Here is a 16168-nt window from a genome sequence, read left to right on the forward strand (position 1 = left end):
TCTGGTTTGTGTTTAGTGGGACTATCATTTGTTTTTCAACAGGACAATGACCCAACACACCTCCAGGCTGTGTAAGGGCTATTTGACAAAGGAAAGTGATGGAGTGCTGCATCAGATGACCTGGCCTCCACAATCACCCGACCTCAAACCAATTGAGATGGTTTGGGATGAGTTGGACTGCAGAGTGAAGGAAAAGCAGCCAACAAGTGCTCTGCATATGTGGGAACTCCTTCAAGACTCTTGGAAAATAATTCCTCATGAAGCTGGTTGAGAGAATGCCAAGAGTGTGCAAAGCTGTCATCAAGGCAAAGGGTGGCTACTTTGAAGAATCTAAAATATGAAATATATTTTGATTTGTTTAACACTTTTTTTGGTTACTACATGATTCCATATGTGTTATTTCATAGTTTTGATGTCTTCACTATTATTCTACAATAGTAAAAATAAACCAAACCCTGGAAAATGTAGGTGTGTCCAAACTTTAGGCTGGTACTGTATATTTGATTTGTCTTCCTATTATACTTTTACTGTGTCAGTCTGAAATCTATTGGCTTCACAACCTTTTGTGTTGTTGAATATCAGTGCTTGAGAAAGACAAAGGGGAGATGAGGAGTTATGTGTGTGTGGGCAGGTAAGCTGGGTTCCAAGCAGAGCCTGGGGGCTGACCAGAGTCAGAGTGACCCAGAGCCCAGGGAGGAGCAGAGGTCGTCAGGCCAGACCCAGGGCAGACAGAGGGTCTGTTGGGTCACCACCAGCCCCTCCGGACACAGAGTGGCCACCATGGGGGACCAGACCACAGACCTTGGCCCGGTCCTGGCCTTCAGAGCCACAGACCCTGTCAGCCAAACTGTGAGCATCCGAACCAGCAACGTGGTTGTTAATAACACATTTTAGTTTTCTCATGACTTTTGCAAAAGTCCCAAATGGTTGACCAGCTGATACTCTGAAGGTGTCAACATTTTGACTTCCTACACATGTGATATGTAAAAGTAGCTCTTCTGCCTTGTCTCTCTGTGAGCAGGTTGTTATCACGCGGGAGGACAAGGTGATGTCTGTGCTGGACAGAGACGGGACGGTGATCGTCGACCATGCAGACGGAACCAGGATCACTACCCTGTACCAGGAGAGAGAGGCTCTCAGTGGCTGGTCCCAGGAACACATTAACACAGGTACCCAACACCCCTAACCCTAACTCTAACCCTGTACCAGGAGAGAGAGGCTCTCAGTGGCTGGTCCCAGGAACACATTAACACAGGTACCCAACACCCCTAACCCTAACTCTAACCCTGTACCAGGAGAGAGAGGCTCTCAGTGGCTGGTCCCAGGAACACATTAACACAGGTTAAAGGCTATCATACTAACTGCTAAATGATCTGATACATGTTAAAGGCTATACTACTAACTGCTACCTGGTCTGATCGGGGTGGCAGGTAGCCTAGTGGTTAGAGCGTTGGATTTGTAACCGAAAGGTTGCAAGATCGAATCCCTGAGCTGACAAGGTAAAAATCTGTCGTTTTGCCCCTGAACAAGGCAGTTAACCCACTGTTCCTAGGCCGTCATTGTAAATAAGAATTTGTTCTTAACTGACTTGCCTAGTAAAATAATAAATAAAAAAATACAGGTTAAAGGCTGTACTACTAACTGCTATCTGGTCTGATACAGGTTAAAGGCTAAACTACTAACTGCTACTTGGTCTGATACAGGTTAAAGGCTATACTACTAACTGCTATCTGGTCTGATACAGGTTAAAGGCTATACTACTAACTTCTACTTGGTCTGATACAGGTTAAAGGCTATACTACTAACTGCTACCTGGTCTGATACAGGTTAAAGGCTATACTACTAACTTCTACTTGGTCTGATACAGGTTAAAGGCTATACTACTAACTGCTACCTGGTCTGATACAGGTTAAAGGCTATACTACTAACTGCTACCTGGTCTGATACAGGTTAAAGGCTATACTACTAACTGCTACCTGGTCTGATACATTAGTAGTGTGTGTTACCAGGACAGAGACAACACTGTGTGTAGGAAGGATGGTTCACTGTGTGATAATGTCTACATTGTGTTACCAGGACAGAGACAACACTGTGTGTAGGAAGGATGGTTCATGGTGTGATAATGTCTACATTGTGTTACCAGGGGAGAGGTGCAGCAGCAGTGTGTGTAGGAAGGATGGTTCATGGTGTGATAATGTCTACGTTGTGTTACCAGGGGAGAGGTCCAGCAGCAGTGTGTGTAGGAAGGATGGTTCATGGTGTGATAATGTCTACGTTGTGTTACCAGGGGAGAGGTCCAGCAGCAGTGTGTGTAGGAAGGATGGTTCATGGTGTGATAATGTCTACGTTGTGTTACCAGGGGAGAGGTCCAGCAGCAGTGTGTGTAGGAAGGATGGTTCATGGTGTGATAATGTCTACGTTGTGTTACCAGGGGAGAGGTCCAGCAGCAGTGTGTGTAGGAAGGATGGTTCATGGTGTGATAATGTCTACGTTGTGTTACCAGGGGAGAGGTCCAGCAGCAGTGTGTGTAGGAAGGATGGTTCATGGTGTGATAATGTCTACGTTGTGTTACCAGGGGAGAGGTCCAGCAGCAGTGTGTGTAGGAAGGATGGTTCATGGTGTGATAATGTCTACGTTGTGTTACCAGGGGAGAGGTCCAGCAGCGGTGTGTGTAGGAAGCATAGTTCATGGTGTGATAATGTCTACGTCGTGTTACCAGGGGAGAGGTCCAGCAGCGGTGTGTGTAGGAAGCATAGTTCATGGTGTGATAATGTCTACGTTGTGTTACCAGGGGAGAGGTCCAGCAGCGGTGTGTGTAGGAAGCATAGTTCATGGTGTGATAATGTCTACGTTGTGTTACCAGGGGAGAGGTCCAGCAGCGGTGTCTGTCATAAGGAGAAGGTGGTGATGGTGGAGCGGCTGGGGTTTGCCACGGTAACCATGTTCGGCGAGGACAGGTCCTGCAACGTGTTCTTTGGAGACGGGAGCGTCGTCACTGCCACCTGCAACGGAGCGTACCAAGTAAGAGAAACCGGGGGTGAATGTTAAAGCCCCTCCTCCATTCCTCCCGTTGTCTTCCCACCTCCTTCTCATAACGTGGAGAGCATCGGAGGATTTGATTTGATTTTATTTGGATCTCTTTTAGTCCCCATTTGGACTAATCTTCCAAGAGTCCTTAAATATTCAAATACAATTTATATACGAACACATTTTCACATATAACACACTATTACAAACATACATAATATACTAACGTAATAAACCAATAAATAATCAATCTAAAAAATATTAATTCTTCATCTACTGGAGGAGAAGATCCAAGCTTCCTTTCATGTGTCTACCAAATGACTGTGTTCTGAGGTGCTATATTCATTCTAGGTGACTGTCCGTGTCCCCGTGTGCCCTCTAGGTGTACCCGTCCAGTGTAGGTCTGCTGTTCATCAACCAGGACGGTAGCTGTGTGTACACGTCACACCCTGAACACAGCCCAACCCTGAGTCTGGCCAGCTGGAGTCCCAGAGAGCAGCCAGGCAGCTACAGGATGAATCACACCTCCACCTCAGAGACACTGTGTGAGGTCACTGACCACCACGGGAACCTCTTCCAGGTGGGTCGGCTCTGAACACCTCCCATATGACACCCCTGTTCCCTTCTTATAGCCTGGTCCCACATCTGTTTGTGTTGTCTTGCCATTTGGCTTGACGATGACCATAGGAGTTGGCAAGACAGCACAAACAGATCTGGGACCAGGGCATAAAGCGCTGACCATAACTTGTGCACTATATAAGGAATAGGGTGAGATTCCAGACAGTTTATTTTCCCATCAGGCCAAATATTCAGAGGATTATCGTACGATACACTGAACTCTGCAAGCCCCGGGAATTTTCATTTTGAAATCTTGTTTGACAAAGTGAATTAGGAAACATCACTGTAGGATTCCTAGGGCATGTGTAGGGCATGGTGGAGTTATAGTGACAGTGTATCAAATGGTCCTGTGTGGAGGTGATGAAGGATGGTCAGGCATCAGTGGAGATCTCTGGCCCTCTGGACAGCAGAGTGGAGGAGATGGAGGATGGTCAGGCATCAGTGGAGATCTCTAGCCCTCTGGACAGCAGAGTGGAGGAGGAGGAGATGGAGGAGGAGGAGATGGAGGAGGAGGAGATGGAGGAGAAGGGTGGGCTTCCAGAAGAGAGAGAGCTGGCCAAGCATCCTATTGGACGTAAAGTCCACATTCCCAGGTAGGCTTCAGTAACTCCGCTCCTCATCTGTACACTGTAACCCCTTTTTCACTCCAACGTCCCCCAGTTAGGCACCTTTTAACCCTTTTAGTGTTCCAGCTGGGCTGAAGCATGATGGGTACTCTCTCATTCTCTATATCCATAATAAACGTCCAGGTTGTTCATGGCCCATGAGGATGGTTCAGGCACAGAGCTGCTGTTCTCTCAGACAGTAGAGGAACGTCTGTATGAGGACTACTCTGACCCTGCTGTCGCCCTGCTTAAAGAACCCCTTCCTGTCCTGCAGGGTAGGATTCCATTCATTACTCTACCTCCATAGACCTGTGTTTCCTCCTTGTTTACCCATAGACACGTCTGTGGTCTCCTCCCTGTCCTGCAGGGTAGGATTCCATTCATTACTCTACCTCCATAGACCTGTGTTTCCTCCTTGTTTACCCATAGACACGTCTGTGGTCTCCTCCCTGTCCTGCAGGGTAGGATTCCATTCATTACTCTACCTCCATAGACCTGTGTTTCCTCCTTGTTTACCCATAGACACGTCTGTGGTCTCCTGCCTGTCCTGCAGGGTAGGATTCCATTCATTACTCTACCTCCATAGACCTGTGTTTCCTCCTTGTTTACCCATAGACACGTCTGTGGTCTCCTCCCTGTCCTGCAGGGTAGGATTCCATTCATTACTCTACCTCCATAGACCTGTGTTTCCTCCTTGTTTACCCATAGACACGTCTGTGGTCTCCTTCCTGTCCTGCAGGGTAGGATTCCATTCATTACTCTACCTCCATAGACCTGTGTTTCCTCCTTGTTTACCCATAGACACGTCTGTGGTCTCCTCCCTGTCCTGCAGGTGTGCTGGGTATAACGGTGCTGAGACCCTCTCGTCAGGACGTGTGGTCCAGATGGGTCATCCAGAAACAAAACAAGGACATCATCCCCACCAACCTCAAGTCCCGTTGCTGGGACAACTTCCCCTCAGTAGAGGTAGACTGAGAAAATCAAATAAAAAATGCAGTTGAAATAGACGCATAAAGTATTAGCAAATCATGCTAGTTTTCACTTGTACTTGAATTTAAGGTAATTTTATACATAGTCAAAACACACTTTAGTCATAGGGTTTGATGATTTTGATGCCTTAAAATGTAAATAAATAAATAATAAACTACTTTATTCCCTAAAAAAATATTCTTTAAACATCTACTGTAAACCCCCCCCCCCCAGAGGAAGACGCCAGGTCCTCCGTTCGGGACCACCCTGGGCCGGGGTCTGACCCTGAGAGAGAAGCCTGTTTCTGAGGCCTGCAGGCCCGTGCTGAGCTGTCCTGATACCCTGGAGGTCCGACAGCTGCTCCAGTACCATCCAGTCAGCAGACAGGTCCGCAGGACTCTGGAGACTCGCCTCAAGGTACAGCACTGTAGCTCATCTCACTGTCCTGTGTGTATTCTTTAAGGCAGTCTCCATTAAAGCAGTCTTAACCCAGTGTACAAGCAGATACAGTCCAATGTCTGACCATAATAATAATCAGCATTTGGTGGGTGCTTATATTTGTCCTATTTCACACATATACCAGTGTGTATTATACGCATGTGTGAATTGGAAATCTGTTTTGTTGCATATCCCAACTCCCCCTGAGACAATTAGGGTTAAGTGCCTTACTCAAGGGCACACCGCCAGATTTTTTTGTCACCTTGTCAGCTCAGGGATTTGAACCAGAGAACTTTCAGTTACTGGCCCAATGCACTAACTGCTAGGCTACCTTAATATAGATGTTCCATCACAACATGCATGTGTTTGGTATGCGGTGTAATCTGTACCTGGTCCTGTCTCAACATGTGGTCCTCCTCCTGTACCTGGTCCTCCTCCTGTACCTGGTCATGTCTCAACATGTGGTCCTCCTCCTGTACCTGGTCCTGTCTCAACATGTGGTCTTCCTCCTGTACCTGGTCATGTCTCAACATGTGGTCCTCCTCCTGTACCTGGTCCTCCTCCTGTACCTGGTCCTGTCTCAACATGTGGTCCTCCTCCTGTACCTGGTCCTGTCTCAACATGTGGTCCTCCTCCTCCTGTACCTGGTCCTCCTCCTGTACCTGGTCCTCCTCCTGTACTTGGTCCTGTCTCAACATGTGGTCCTCCTCCTGTATCTGGTCCTCCTCCTGTACCTGGTCCTGTCTCAACATGTGGTCCTCCTCCTCCTGTACCTGGTCCTCCTCCTGTACCTGGTCCTGTCTCAACATGTGGTCCTCCTGTACCTGGTCCTCCTCCTGTACCTGGTCCTGTCTCAACATGTGGTCCTCCTCCTCCTGTACCTGGTCCTCCACCTGTACCTGGTCCTGTCTCAACATGTGGTCCTCCTCCTGTACCTGGTCCTCCTCCTGTACCTGGTCCTGTCTCAACATGTGGTCCTCCTCATGTACCTGGTCCTGTCTCAACATGTGGTCCTCCTCCTGTACCTGGTCCTCCTCCTGTACCTGGTCATGTCTCAACATGTGGTCCTCCTCCTGTACCTGGTCCTGTCTCAACATGTGGTCCTCCTCCTGTACCTGGTCCTGTCTCAACATGGGGTCCTCCTCCTGTACCTGGTCCTCCTCCTGTACCTGGTCATGTCTCAACATGTGGTCCTCCTCCTGTACCTGGTCCTGTCTCAACATGTGGTCCTCCTCCTGTACCTGGTCCTGTCTCAACATGTGGTCCTCCTCCTCCTGTACCTGGTCCTCCTCCTGTACCTGGTCCTGTCTCAACATGTGGTCCTCCTCCTCCTGTACCTGGTCCTCCTCCTGTACCTGGTCCTGTCTCAACATGTGGTCCTCCTCCTGTACCTGGTCCTCCTCCTGTACCTGGTCCTGTCTCAACATGTGGTCCTTCTCCTGTACCTGGTCCTGTCTCAACATGTGGTCCTCCTCCTCCTGTACCTGGTCCTCCTCCTGTACCTGGTCCTGTCTCAACATGTGGTCCTCCTCCTGTACCTGGTCCTCCTCCTGTACCTGGTCCTGTCTCAACATGTGGTCCTCCTCCTGTACCTGGTCCTCCTCCTGTACCTGGTCCTGTCTCAACATGTGGTCCTCCTCCTCTTGTTACTGGTATTGTAGGAGTACATGGAGCAGGTTGTCCAGAGAGAGAACCTGACAGAGAAGATGCAGCTGAATGACCCTCGTACTGAGGAGGAGAAGATCCACGCTGCTGACCTGCTCAAACTGGTCCTGGTCAGTCAGTACACACACACACACACACACACACACACACACACACACACACACACACACACACACACACACACACACACACACACACACACACACACACACACACACACACACACATACACCCACACACATACACACGTACTGAGGAGGAGAAGATCCACGCTGCTGACCTGCTCAAACTGGTCCTGGTTAGTCAGTACACACACACACATACAAACACATACAAACACACACACACAAGCACACACACACATACACACACAAACACACACACACACATACAAACACACACACACACACACACACACAAACAGACATACAAACACACACACACAAACACACACACACATACACACACATACACACACAAACACACACACACATACGTACTGAGGAGGAGAAGGTCGATGCTGCTGACCTGATCAAATTTGCCCGAATTACTCAGGTGATCTAGTATTCTGTTACTCAGGTGCTGTAGTATTGTGTTACTCAGGTGATGTAGTATTCTGTTACTCAGGTGATATAGTATTCTGTTACCCAGGTGCTGTAGTATTGTGTTACTCAGGTGCTGTAGTATTCTGTTACTCAGGTGCTGTAGTATTCTGTTACTCAGGTGCTGTAGTATTGTGTTACTCAGGTGCTGTAGTATTGTGTTACTCAGGTGCTGTAGTATTGTGTTACTCAGGTGCTGTAGTATTGTGTTACTCAGGTGCTGTAGTATTGTGTTACTCAGGTGATGTAGTATTCTGTTACTCGGGTGCTGCAGTATTGTGTTACTTAGGTGCTGTAGTATTGTGTTACTCAGGTGCTGTAGTATTGTGTTACTCAGGTGCTGTAGTATTGTGTTACTCAGGTGATGTAGTATTCTGTTACTCGGGTGCTGCAGTATTGTGTTACTCAGGTGCTGTAGTATTGTGTTACTCAGGTGCTGTAGTATTCTGTTACTCAGGTGCTGTAGTATTCTGTTACTCAGGTGCTGTAGTATTGTGTTACTCAGGTGCTGTAGTATTGTGTTACTCAGGTGCTGTAGTATTGTGTTACTCAGGTGCTGTAGTATTGTGTTACTCAGGTGCTGTAGTATTCTGTTACTCAGGTGCTGTAGTATTGTGTTACTCAGGTGCTGTAGTATTGTGTTACTCAGGTGCTGTAGTATTCTGTTACTCAGGTGCTGTAGTATTGTGTTACTCAGGTGCTGTAGTATTCTGTTACTCAGGTGCTGTAGTATTCTGTTACTCAGGTGCTGTAGTATTGTGTTACTCAGGTGCTGTAGTATTGTGTTACTCAGGTGCTGTAGTATTCTGTTACTCAGGTGCTGTAGTATTGTGTATCACTATGTGCATTTTTTCTTCCTCAGTCACTTCCAGAGTCAGAGCACCCCACTATAGAGAACAGAATCTGCCCCGGTAAGTCCTTCATTTTGGCTTGGCACTTTTATGGGGCTTGGAGATTATTTCCTTGCTGTAGCAATGGATTGGATAAGGGAAAAGAAATGGTGAGTTGAGTAGGGAGTGTGTTTGTGTTTGTTCCACCTCAGTGGATGCAGCCACCCTGTACATCCAGGCAGTGAAGACTCCAGCCCTGCAGACTGAGGCCTCGCTCTCAGAGAAAGACACAGACAGGTGGGTCAGAACTAGCCTGGTCCTAGATCAGTATCAGAACTAGCCTGGTCCTAGATCAGTATCATAACTAGCCTGGTCCTAGATCAGTATCATAACTAACCTGGTCCTAGATCAGTATCATAACTAGCCTGGTCCTAGATCAGTATCATAACTAGCCTGGTCCTAGATCAGTATCATAACTAACCTGGTCCTAGATCAGTATCATAACTAACCTGGTCCTAGATCAGTATCATAACTAGCCTGGTCCTAGATCAGTATCATAACTAACCTGGTCCTAGATCAGTATCATAACTAACCTGGTCCTAGATCAGTATCATAACTAACCTGGTCCTAGATCAGTATCATAACTAGCCTGGTCCTAGATCAGTATCATAACTAGCCTGGTCCTAGATCAGTATCATAACTAACCTGGTCCTAGATCAGTATCATAACTAACCTGGTCCTAGATCAGTATCATAACTAGCCTGGTCCTAGATCAGTATCATAACTAACCTGGTCCTAGATCAGTATCATAACTAACCTGGTCCTAGATCAGTATCAGAACTAGCCTGGTCCTAGATCAGTATCATAACTAGCCTGGTCCTAGATCAGTATCATAACTAACCTGGTCCTAGATCAGTATCATAACTAACCTGGTCCTAGATCAATATCAGAACTAGCCTGGTCCTAGATCAGTATCATAACTAGCCTGGTCCTAGATCAGTATCAGAACTAGCCTGGTCCTAGATCAGTATCATAACTAGCCTGGTCCTAGATCAGTATCATAACTAACCTGGTCCTAGATCAGTATCATAACTAGCCTGGTCCTAGATCAGTATCATAACTAACCTGGTCCTAGATCAGTATCATAACTAGCCTGGTCCTAGATCAGTATCATAACTAACCTGGTCCTAGATCAGTATCAGAACTAGCCTGGTCCTAGATCAGTATCATAACTAGCCTGGTCCTAGATCAGTATCATAACTAGCCTGGTCCTAGATCAGTATCATAACTAACCTGGTCCTAGATCAGTATCATAACTAGCCTGGTCCTAGATCAGTATCATAACTAACCTGGTCCTAGATCAGTATCAGAACTAGCCTGGTCCTAGATCAGTATCATAACTAGCCTGGTCCTAGATCAGTATCATAACTAACCTGGTCCTAGATCAGTATCAGAACTAGCCTGGTCCTAGATCAGTATCATAACTTGATCTGTATCATAACTAGATCGGTATCATAACAAGATCAGTATCATAACTAACCTGGTCCTAGATCAGTATCATAACTAACCTGGTCCTAGATCAGTATCATAACTTGATCTGTATCATAACTAGATCGGTATCATAACAAGATCAGTATCATAACTAACCTGGTCCTAGATCAGTATCATAACTTGATCTGTATCATAACTAGATCAGTATCATAACTTGATCTATATAATAACTAGATCTATATAATAACTAGATCTGTATAATAACTAGATCTGTATAATAACTAGATCTGTTTAATAACTAGATCTATATAATAACTAGATCTGTATAATAACTAGATCTGTTTAATAACTAGATCTGTACAATAACTAGATCTGTTTAATAACTAGATCTGTATAATAACTAGATCAGTATCATAACAAGATCAGTATCATAACTAGATCTATATAATAACTAGATCTGAATCATAATTAGATCAGTATTATAACTAGATCTGTTTAATAACTAGATCTGTTTAATAACTAGATCTGTATAATAACTAGATCTATATAATAACTAGATCTATATAATAACTAGATCAGTATCATAACTAGATCTGTTTAATAACTTGATCTGTATAATAACTACATCAGTATCATAACTAGATCTGTATCATAACTAGATCTGTATCATAACTAGATCTGCATAATAACTAGATCTATATCATAGCTAACCTGATCCTAGATCTGTATCATAACTAGATCTGTATCATAACTAACCTGACCTTAGATCTGTATCATAACTAGATCAGTATCAGAACTAGCCTGATCCTAGATCTGTATCATAACTAACCTGACCTTAGATCTGTATCATAACTAGCCTGATCCTAGATCTCTATCATAACTAGATCTGTATCATAACTAACCTGATCCTAGATCTGTATCATAACTAGATCTGTATCATAGCTAACCTGATCCTAGATCTGTATCATAACTAGATCTGTATCATAACTAACTTGATCCTAGATCTGTATCATAAATAGATCTGTATCGTAACTAGCCTGATCCTAGATCAGTATCATAACTAGATCTGTATCATAACTAACCTGACCTTAGATCTGTATCATAACTAACCTGACCTTAGATCTGTATCATAACTAGATCTGTATCATAACTAACCTGACCTTAGATCTGTATCATAACTAGATCTGTATCATAACTAACCTGACCTTAGATCTGTATCATAACTAGATCTGTATCATAACTAGATCTGTATCATAACTAACCTGACCTTAGATCTGTATCATAACTAGATCTGTATCATAACTAGCCTGATCCTAGATCTCTATCATAACTAGATCTGTATCATAACTAACCTGATCCTAGATCTGTATCATTACTAGATCTGTATCATAACTAGCCTGATCCTAGATCTGTATCATAACTAGATCTGTATCATAACTAACCTGATCCTAGATCAGTATCATAACTAGATCTGTATCATAACTAGCCTGATCCTAGATCTCTATCATAACTAGATCTGTATCATAACTAACCTGACCTTAGATCTGCATCATAACTAACCTGATCCTAGATCAGTATCATAACTAGATCTGTATTATAACTAACCTGATCCTAGATCTGTATCCTAACTAGATCTGTATTATAACTAACCTGACCTTAGATCTGTAGGACATCTTTCTCATGCGTCTCTTATTAGTAGCTATCTTATTTTTCCCTGTACTAATGGGTTTAGTTAAGCTATGAGCATAAATATCTACAGCTTTGAACCTTTTCCATTATCTTATCATCATATTCCAATCTCCTGTTTTACAGCTTCAGTGAAGAGGCACAGGAAACTATGTGGAAGAGCAGAATAGAGCAACACAGGTAACTAACAAACTGCTCTGTATTTATAGAGCTGACATAGTGGACATTCACATATTTTCCCAGGAATATTTAAGCTATTAATGAATGTTTTAATGTTGCTGTACTGTTCAGACAGGAGCTGGACCAGGAGAAGATTTACAGAGAGGCTCTAAGAAACAGAATCATTCCTCCTTATTTCCACTCAGAGAAAGGAGCAGGTTTTGAGTACTCGGAGGTGACATAGCTTTCTCATCAATGGATTGTATTCAGCACAGCTACGTAATGCCTGTTAACAGTTCCATTAGATTCATTAATACGCGTCCATTGTCCCACAGCCCAGCCAGTCAATTTATAAACTTAATCTCAACTGGAAAAAAGCATCTAGACAATATTTCCCAATGCTACTAGCCTAGCATTTGGTTTGGGGGGTTAATATAAGCTTCACTATGTGCCTCTCCAACCTGTGCAACATATTGCAGATGGTATTCAGCTCAGCTACTGTACGTATATAAAACAACTATCTGGGGTTTCCTGTCAGGTCCCTGATATGAGAGCTCTGTCTCAGGACCTTCCTCCATTCCCCAAGACTCCCAACTCCCAGAACTACCTCGAGGATGCCCCTCGAGAGACAGGTTAAAGCTAGGCTACATTTATAACAATACTAATGATATTGATTATACAGTATTGAAGCATTGTGTAATTTTGTCCTTCATTGAGAAAGTGACCCTGTTTGGCATGTTATTTGTTTTTGTGTGTGTTCTTGAAGCAGCCCAGCGACCTTTGAACCCCACGCCCTCTCACGCAGCAGGAAGTGATGCGCTGCCTAGGAGACCCACCAACCCCACCCCTCAAACTGCAGGTCTGCTCAGTACACGACTTAGACTTGGGTTAGTGTTAGGGTATGAGTGGCGAAAACTAGTCTTACTGGGGTTCGAGTCATAACGAAAAAAACATTACAGACAAATGACTTTACAATTTACATCAATTTAAAAACCTTAATGTGTGTGTGCGTGTGTGTGTTTGTGCATCTATCAGTTACACATACATGTCAGTACATACACACAACAAGTATGTACTGCGGCGTTGTGCCGTGAGGTATTGCTTTATTCGTTTTTCTGGATCTGTGGACTTTGAAAAGATACCTGGTGGCATGTCTGGTAGGCAGGGTTCGCACAAGGTGCTTGAATTTGTTCTGGACCTGGGGACTTTGAAAATACCCCTGGTGGCATGTCTGGTAGGCAGGGTTCGCACAAGATGCTTGAATTTGTTCTGGACCTGGGGACTTTGAAAATACCCCTGGTGGCATGTCTGGTAGGCAGGGTTCGCACAAGGTGCTTGAATTTGTTCTGGACCTGGGGACTTTGAAAAGACCTCTGGTGGCATGTCTGGTAGGCAGGGTTTGCACAAGGTGCTTGAATGTGGCACTCTGAAATTCAAGTACTGGAATACCTTGAAAATCAGACATTTACTCAAGTTGGTACTTGAAAAGTTGTCCCACCTAGCCATCTTAAGATGAATGCACTAACTGGAAGTGGCTCTGGATAAGAGCGTCTGCTAAATGACTAACATGCCAAATAGCATTCTATTTGGTCAAACACCATTTTCCCAACAGTTTGCAGACACCTACTGTTAATAAATCAGTCATCTCATCATGGTCTTGTATCTGTTACTCTGCTACTGATATCTAGATCTGTGTGTGTTCTCCTGTAGGGGACAGCTCTCATGGTGTCTCTACAGTGAAGCAGCAGCATGGTGGTGGTATTGAGCCTGGCAGTACCCAGGTGGACGTGGCAGGGAACCCACGCAGACACAGAGTCAAGCTGCCAGCCTCCATCCTCAGCTCCAAACCCTTCAGCGTGCCCAACCAGCAGGTAACACACACACACACACACACACACACACACACACACACACACACACACACACACACACACACACACACACACACACACACACACACACACACACACACACACACACACACACACACACACACACACACACACACACACACACTCGCATGCGCACACAGGCACGCACACAGGTGCACACACTAGTGTTCCTCACCCACCCAGTGAGAGTTGCATATGTCGATTGAGGAAATGTTTGTGACTGTAGGTGTGAATGTTGTGAATTGATGGGAGTGTGTGACTGGGGCCTAGATATAATCTGTGGAAGATCTGAGCTCTAGGCCATTGAAATTTAAAGGGCAATGTTCATGGAGACTGCATTCATGGGAAACGCTGCATATGTCGGCTCAGTCGGAAATGACCTTTCAAATTTCAGTGGCGCTATAACGCGGCTCTACCGCGTTGTAGCCCTGGGTCTTCTGGACGCCACAAGACGGTGTTATCCTGCTGAGCTAAAGCCTAGGCTGTAGCCCAGGGAGCTAACATGAGTCTTGTGGTACAAGGTTATTACAATGAACCACGTCGGTTAACACTAATGTATCTGTCCTGTCAGTTCAATAAGTCATAGCTTACTGAGCTAGAGCCTAGGCATTACCATGGGGACCTAACACGAGTCTGGCTCTCAGTTCCTGTGTGTAGAGGAGCCGGTGAGGAGGAAGGTGAAGACTGTGTCTGTGATGGGGGGGCAGCAGCTCGCCCCACGGGGGTTTGAGCTCCTCCCAGCAGAGGTCCAGTTTGGGACCCTAAAGGAGGGCTGCACCTATAGCGTCCCCGTGCTCATGAAGAACGTGGGCTTCCACACCTGCAGGTCAGACCAGACACCTACATAGATAGAAATAGATCCATGAACAATTAGTATGGCTGTTTGTGGACATGTCTGTCAAAGATGGTGGTGCAGTGAAAATGACAAGGTTTAAGGTCTTGGTTGTCGTCAGGGTGTGTTCTTCTCCGTCTATGTTCTGGTAAGTTCAGCGACTGTTCTGTGTTGTGGTACTTTAGGTTCAGTGTGAAACAGCCGTCCCCTGGTACTGGAATCAGAGTCATCTACACCCCTGGACCTGTGAGTTCTACTGAGCAGAGTGATAGTTACTGTAGGCAGCTTTATTCAATACACAAACGGAACATTTCCCATTGTTTTCTTTGAGGATGTTTTAGATTCATACATTTCACTTCACTTCCTGATATGACTAAATTGACCCCTGACCTTTGCTGCAGGTGGCTGCTGGGATGAAGACTGAGCTTCAGGTGGAGCTGTATGCCATGACTATAGGTCTGGAGGAGTCTGCAGAGGGAGAGGTCTACATCTCACACCACATCCACATCAAGACTGAGACTGAGATCTTCTACCTGCCTGTCTTAGCTAATATCCTTCTCAAATGGCTTTTAGTCCCACTTTATTTGGATAGTCCTCTACGGATAACTTCCTAGGGTTATCAATATTTACTATAGAGTTGGTAGCCTCGGTGATGTTTTCATTGTGCAGTGAGAGATCTTACACTAGTGGTGTAATGGTTATGGTTATATGGCATGGTTATAGAATAGCTCAATGAGGACATGATTGGTTTTTACAGAGTTAATGGCAAAGGTCAAAGTTTCTCTCAGTGAAAGCAGCGATGGTCTCTGTTGTCCCCTCCTTAACGAGTGGTCTCACCCATCCTCCCCGAGCGTATGTATGACACCAGGACCAAGGATCATACCAACGGGCTCCAGAAAGGGGTCTCCAAGGTCCGCCTCATCTCCTCTCCCCCCTCAGTCAGACGTGGAGTGGTCCTCCCTCGCAGACCTCTTCTCTCCACCACTGATTAGTGATTTACAGTATCTGAACACTCTCTAGAATGCCCGTCAAGCCAATCAGAAACGAGTATTCAACAATGCCATGGTATAAGAACATGAAGTAATGTCTAACGGATGAAAAGGGCTGTTAAGGGTTTTACAAACATTCACTCCCCACTGAAACTTCATCTTTTCCTTCCCACTTCCAGGTGAAATTGAATCAGACGGATTGAGACAACTTATATAAAACAACTTTCAACGCGCTTTGGTGTTTTAGTCACATACTGCCGTTGTTCGATGGCTGTTGAATAGAATACAATGACTCTTAGGAATAAAGAACAGTGATATAACACATTCCTGTGAGTGAGGTGGTGTCTGAAATGGTTTAGACAAAG

General features: G+C 45.0%; 2 protein-coding genes across 2 annotated transcripts in view; both read left to right on the forward strand.

Annotated features, from left to right (window-relative positions):
- Positions 1 to 717, forward strand: part of LOC115188722 (sperm-associated antigen 17-like) — a 31708-nt gene extending 30991 nt beyond the window's left edge. The window contains exon 26 of the mRNA XM_029747473.1: positions 632 to 717. The gene's annotated coding sequence lies outside the window, so the exon portion shown is untranslated. The remainder of the gene's footprint in view (positions 1 to 631) is intronic.
- On the forward strand, positions 616 to 16127 carry LOC115188700 (sperm-associated antigen 17-like). The gene is made up of 21 exons (XM_029747425.1): positions 616 to 849; positions 1022 to 1169; positions 2864 to 3021; positions 3410 to 3607; positions 4003 to 4238; positions 4395 to 4525; positions 5083 to 5216; positions 5454 to 5636; positions 7319 to 7432; positions 8787 to 8835; positions 8967 to 9051; positions 12058 to 12111; positions 12223 to 12325; positions 12629 to 12722; positions 12857 to 12949; positions 13801 to 13961; positions 14627 to 14808; positions 15000 to 15060; positions 15216 to 15363; positions 15652 to 15725; positions 15983 to 16127. Exons 1-21 carry the CDS (start codon positions 616 to 618, stop codon positions 16004 to 16006), a joined length of 2664 nt encoding a protein of 887 aa, XP_029603285.1. The 3' UTR covers positions 16007 to 16127.
- Positions 16128 to 16168: the final 41 nt, after the last annotated feature.

Source organism: Salmo trutta, unplaced genomic scaffold (genome assembly GCF_901001165.1).
Source record: "Salmo trutta unplaced genomic scaffold, fSalTru1.1, whole genome shotgun sequence".
Taxonomy (NCBI): domain Eukaryota; kingdom Metazoa; phylum Chordata; class Actinopteri; order Salmoniformes; family Salmonidae; genus Salmo; species Salmo trutta.

Bases quoted from the DNA above. Each gene is read 5' to 3' on its own strand.
- LOC115188700 (XM_029747425.1), top strand. From the start codon at position 616: ATGTGTGTGTGGGCAGGTAAGCTGGGTTCCAAGCAGAGCCTGGGGGCT. The intron at 3,022-3,409 runs GTAAGAGAAACC...TGTGCCCTCTAG, and splicing joins CCTGCAACGGAGCGTACCAA to GTGTACCCGTCCAGTGTAGG. The intron at 4,239-4,394 runs GTAGGCTTCAGT...ATAAACGTCCAG, and splicing joins CGTAAAGTCCACATTCCCAG to GTTGTTCATGGCCCATGAGG.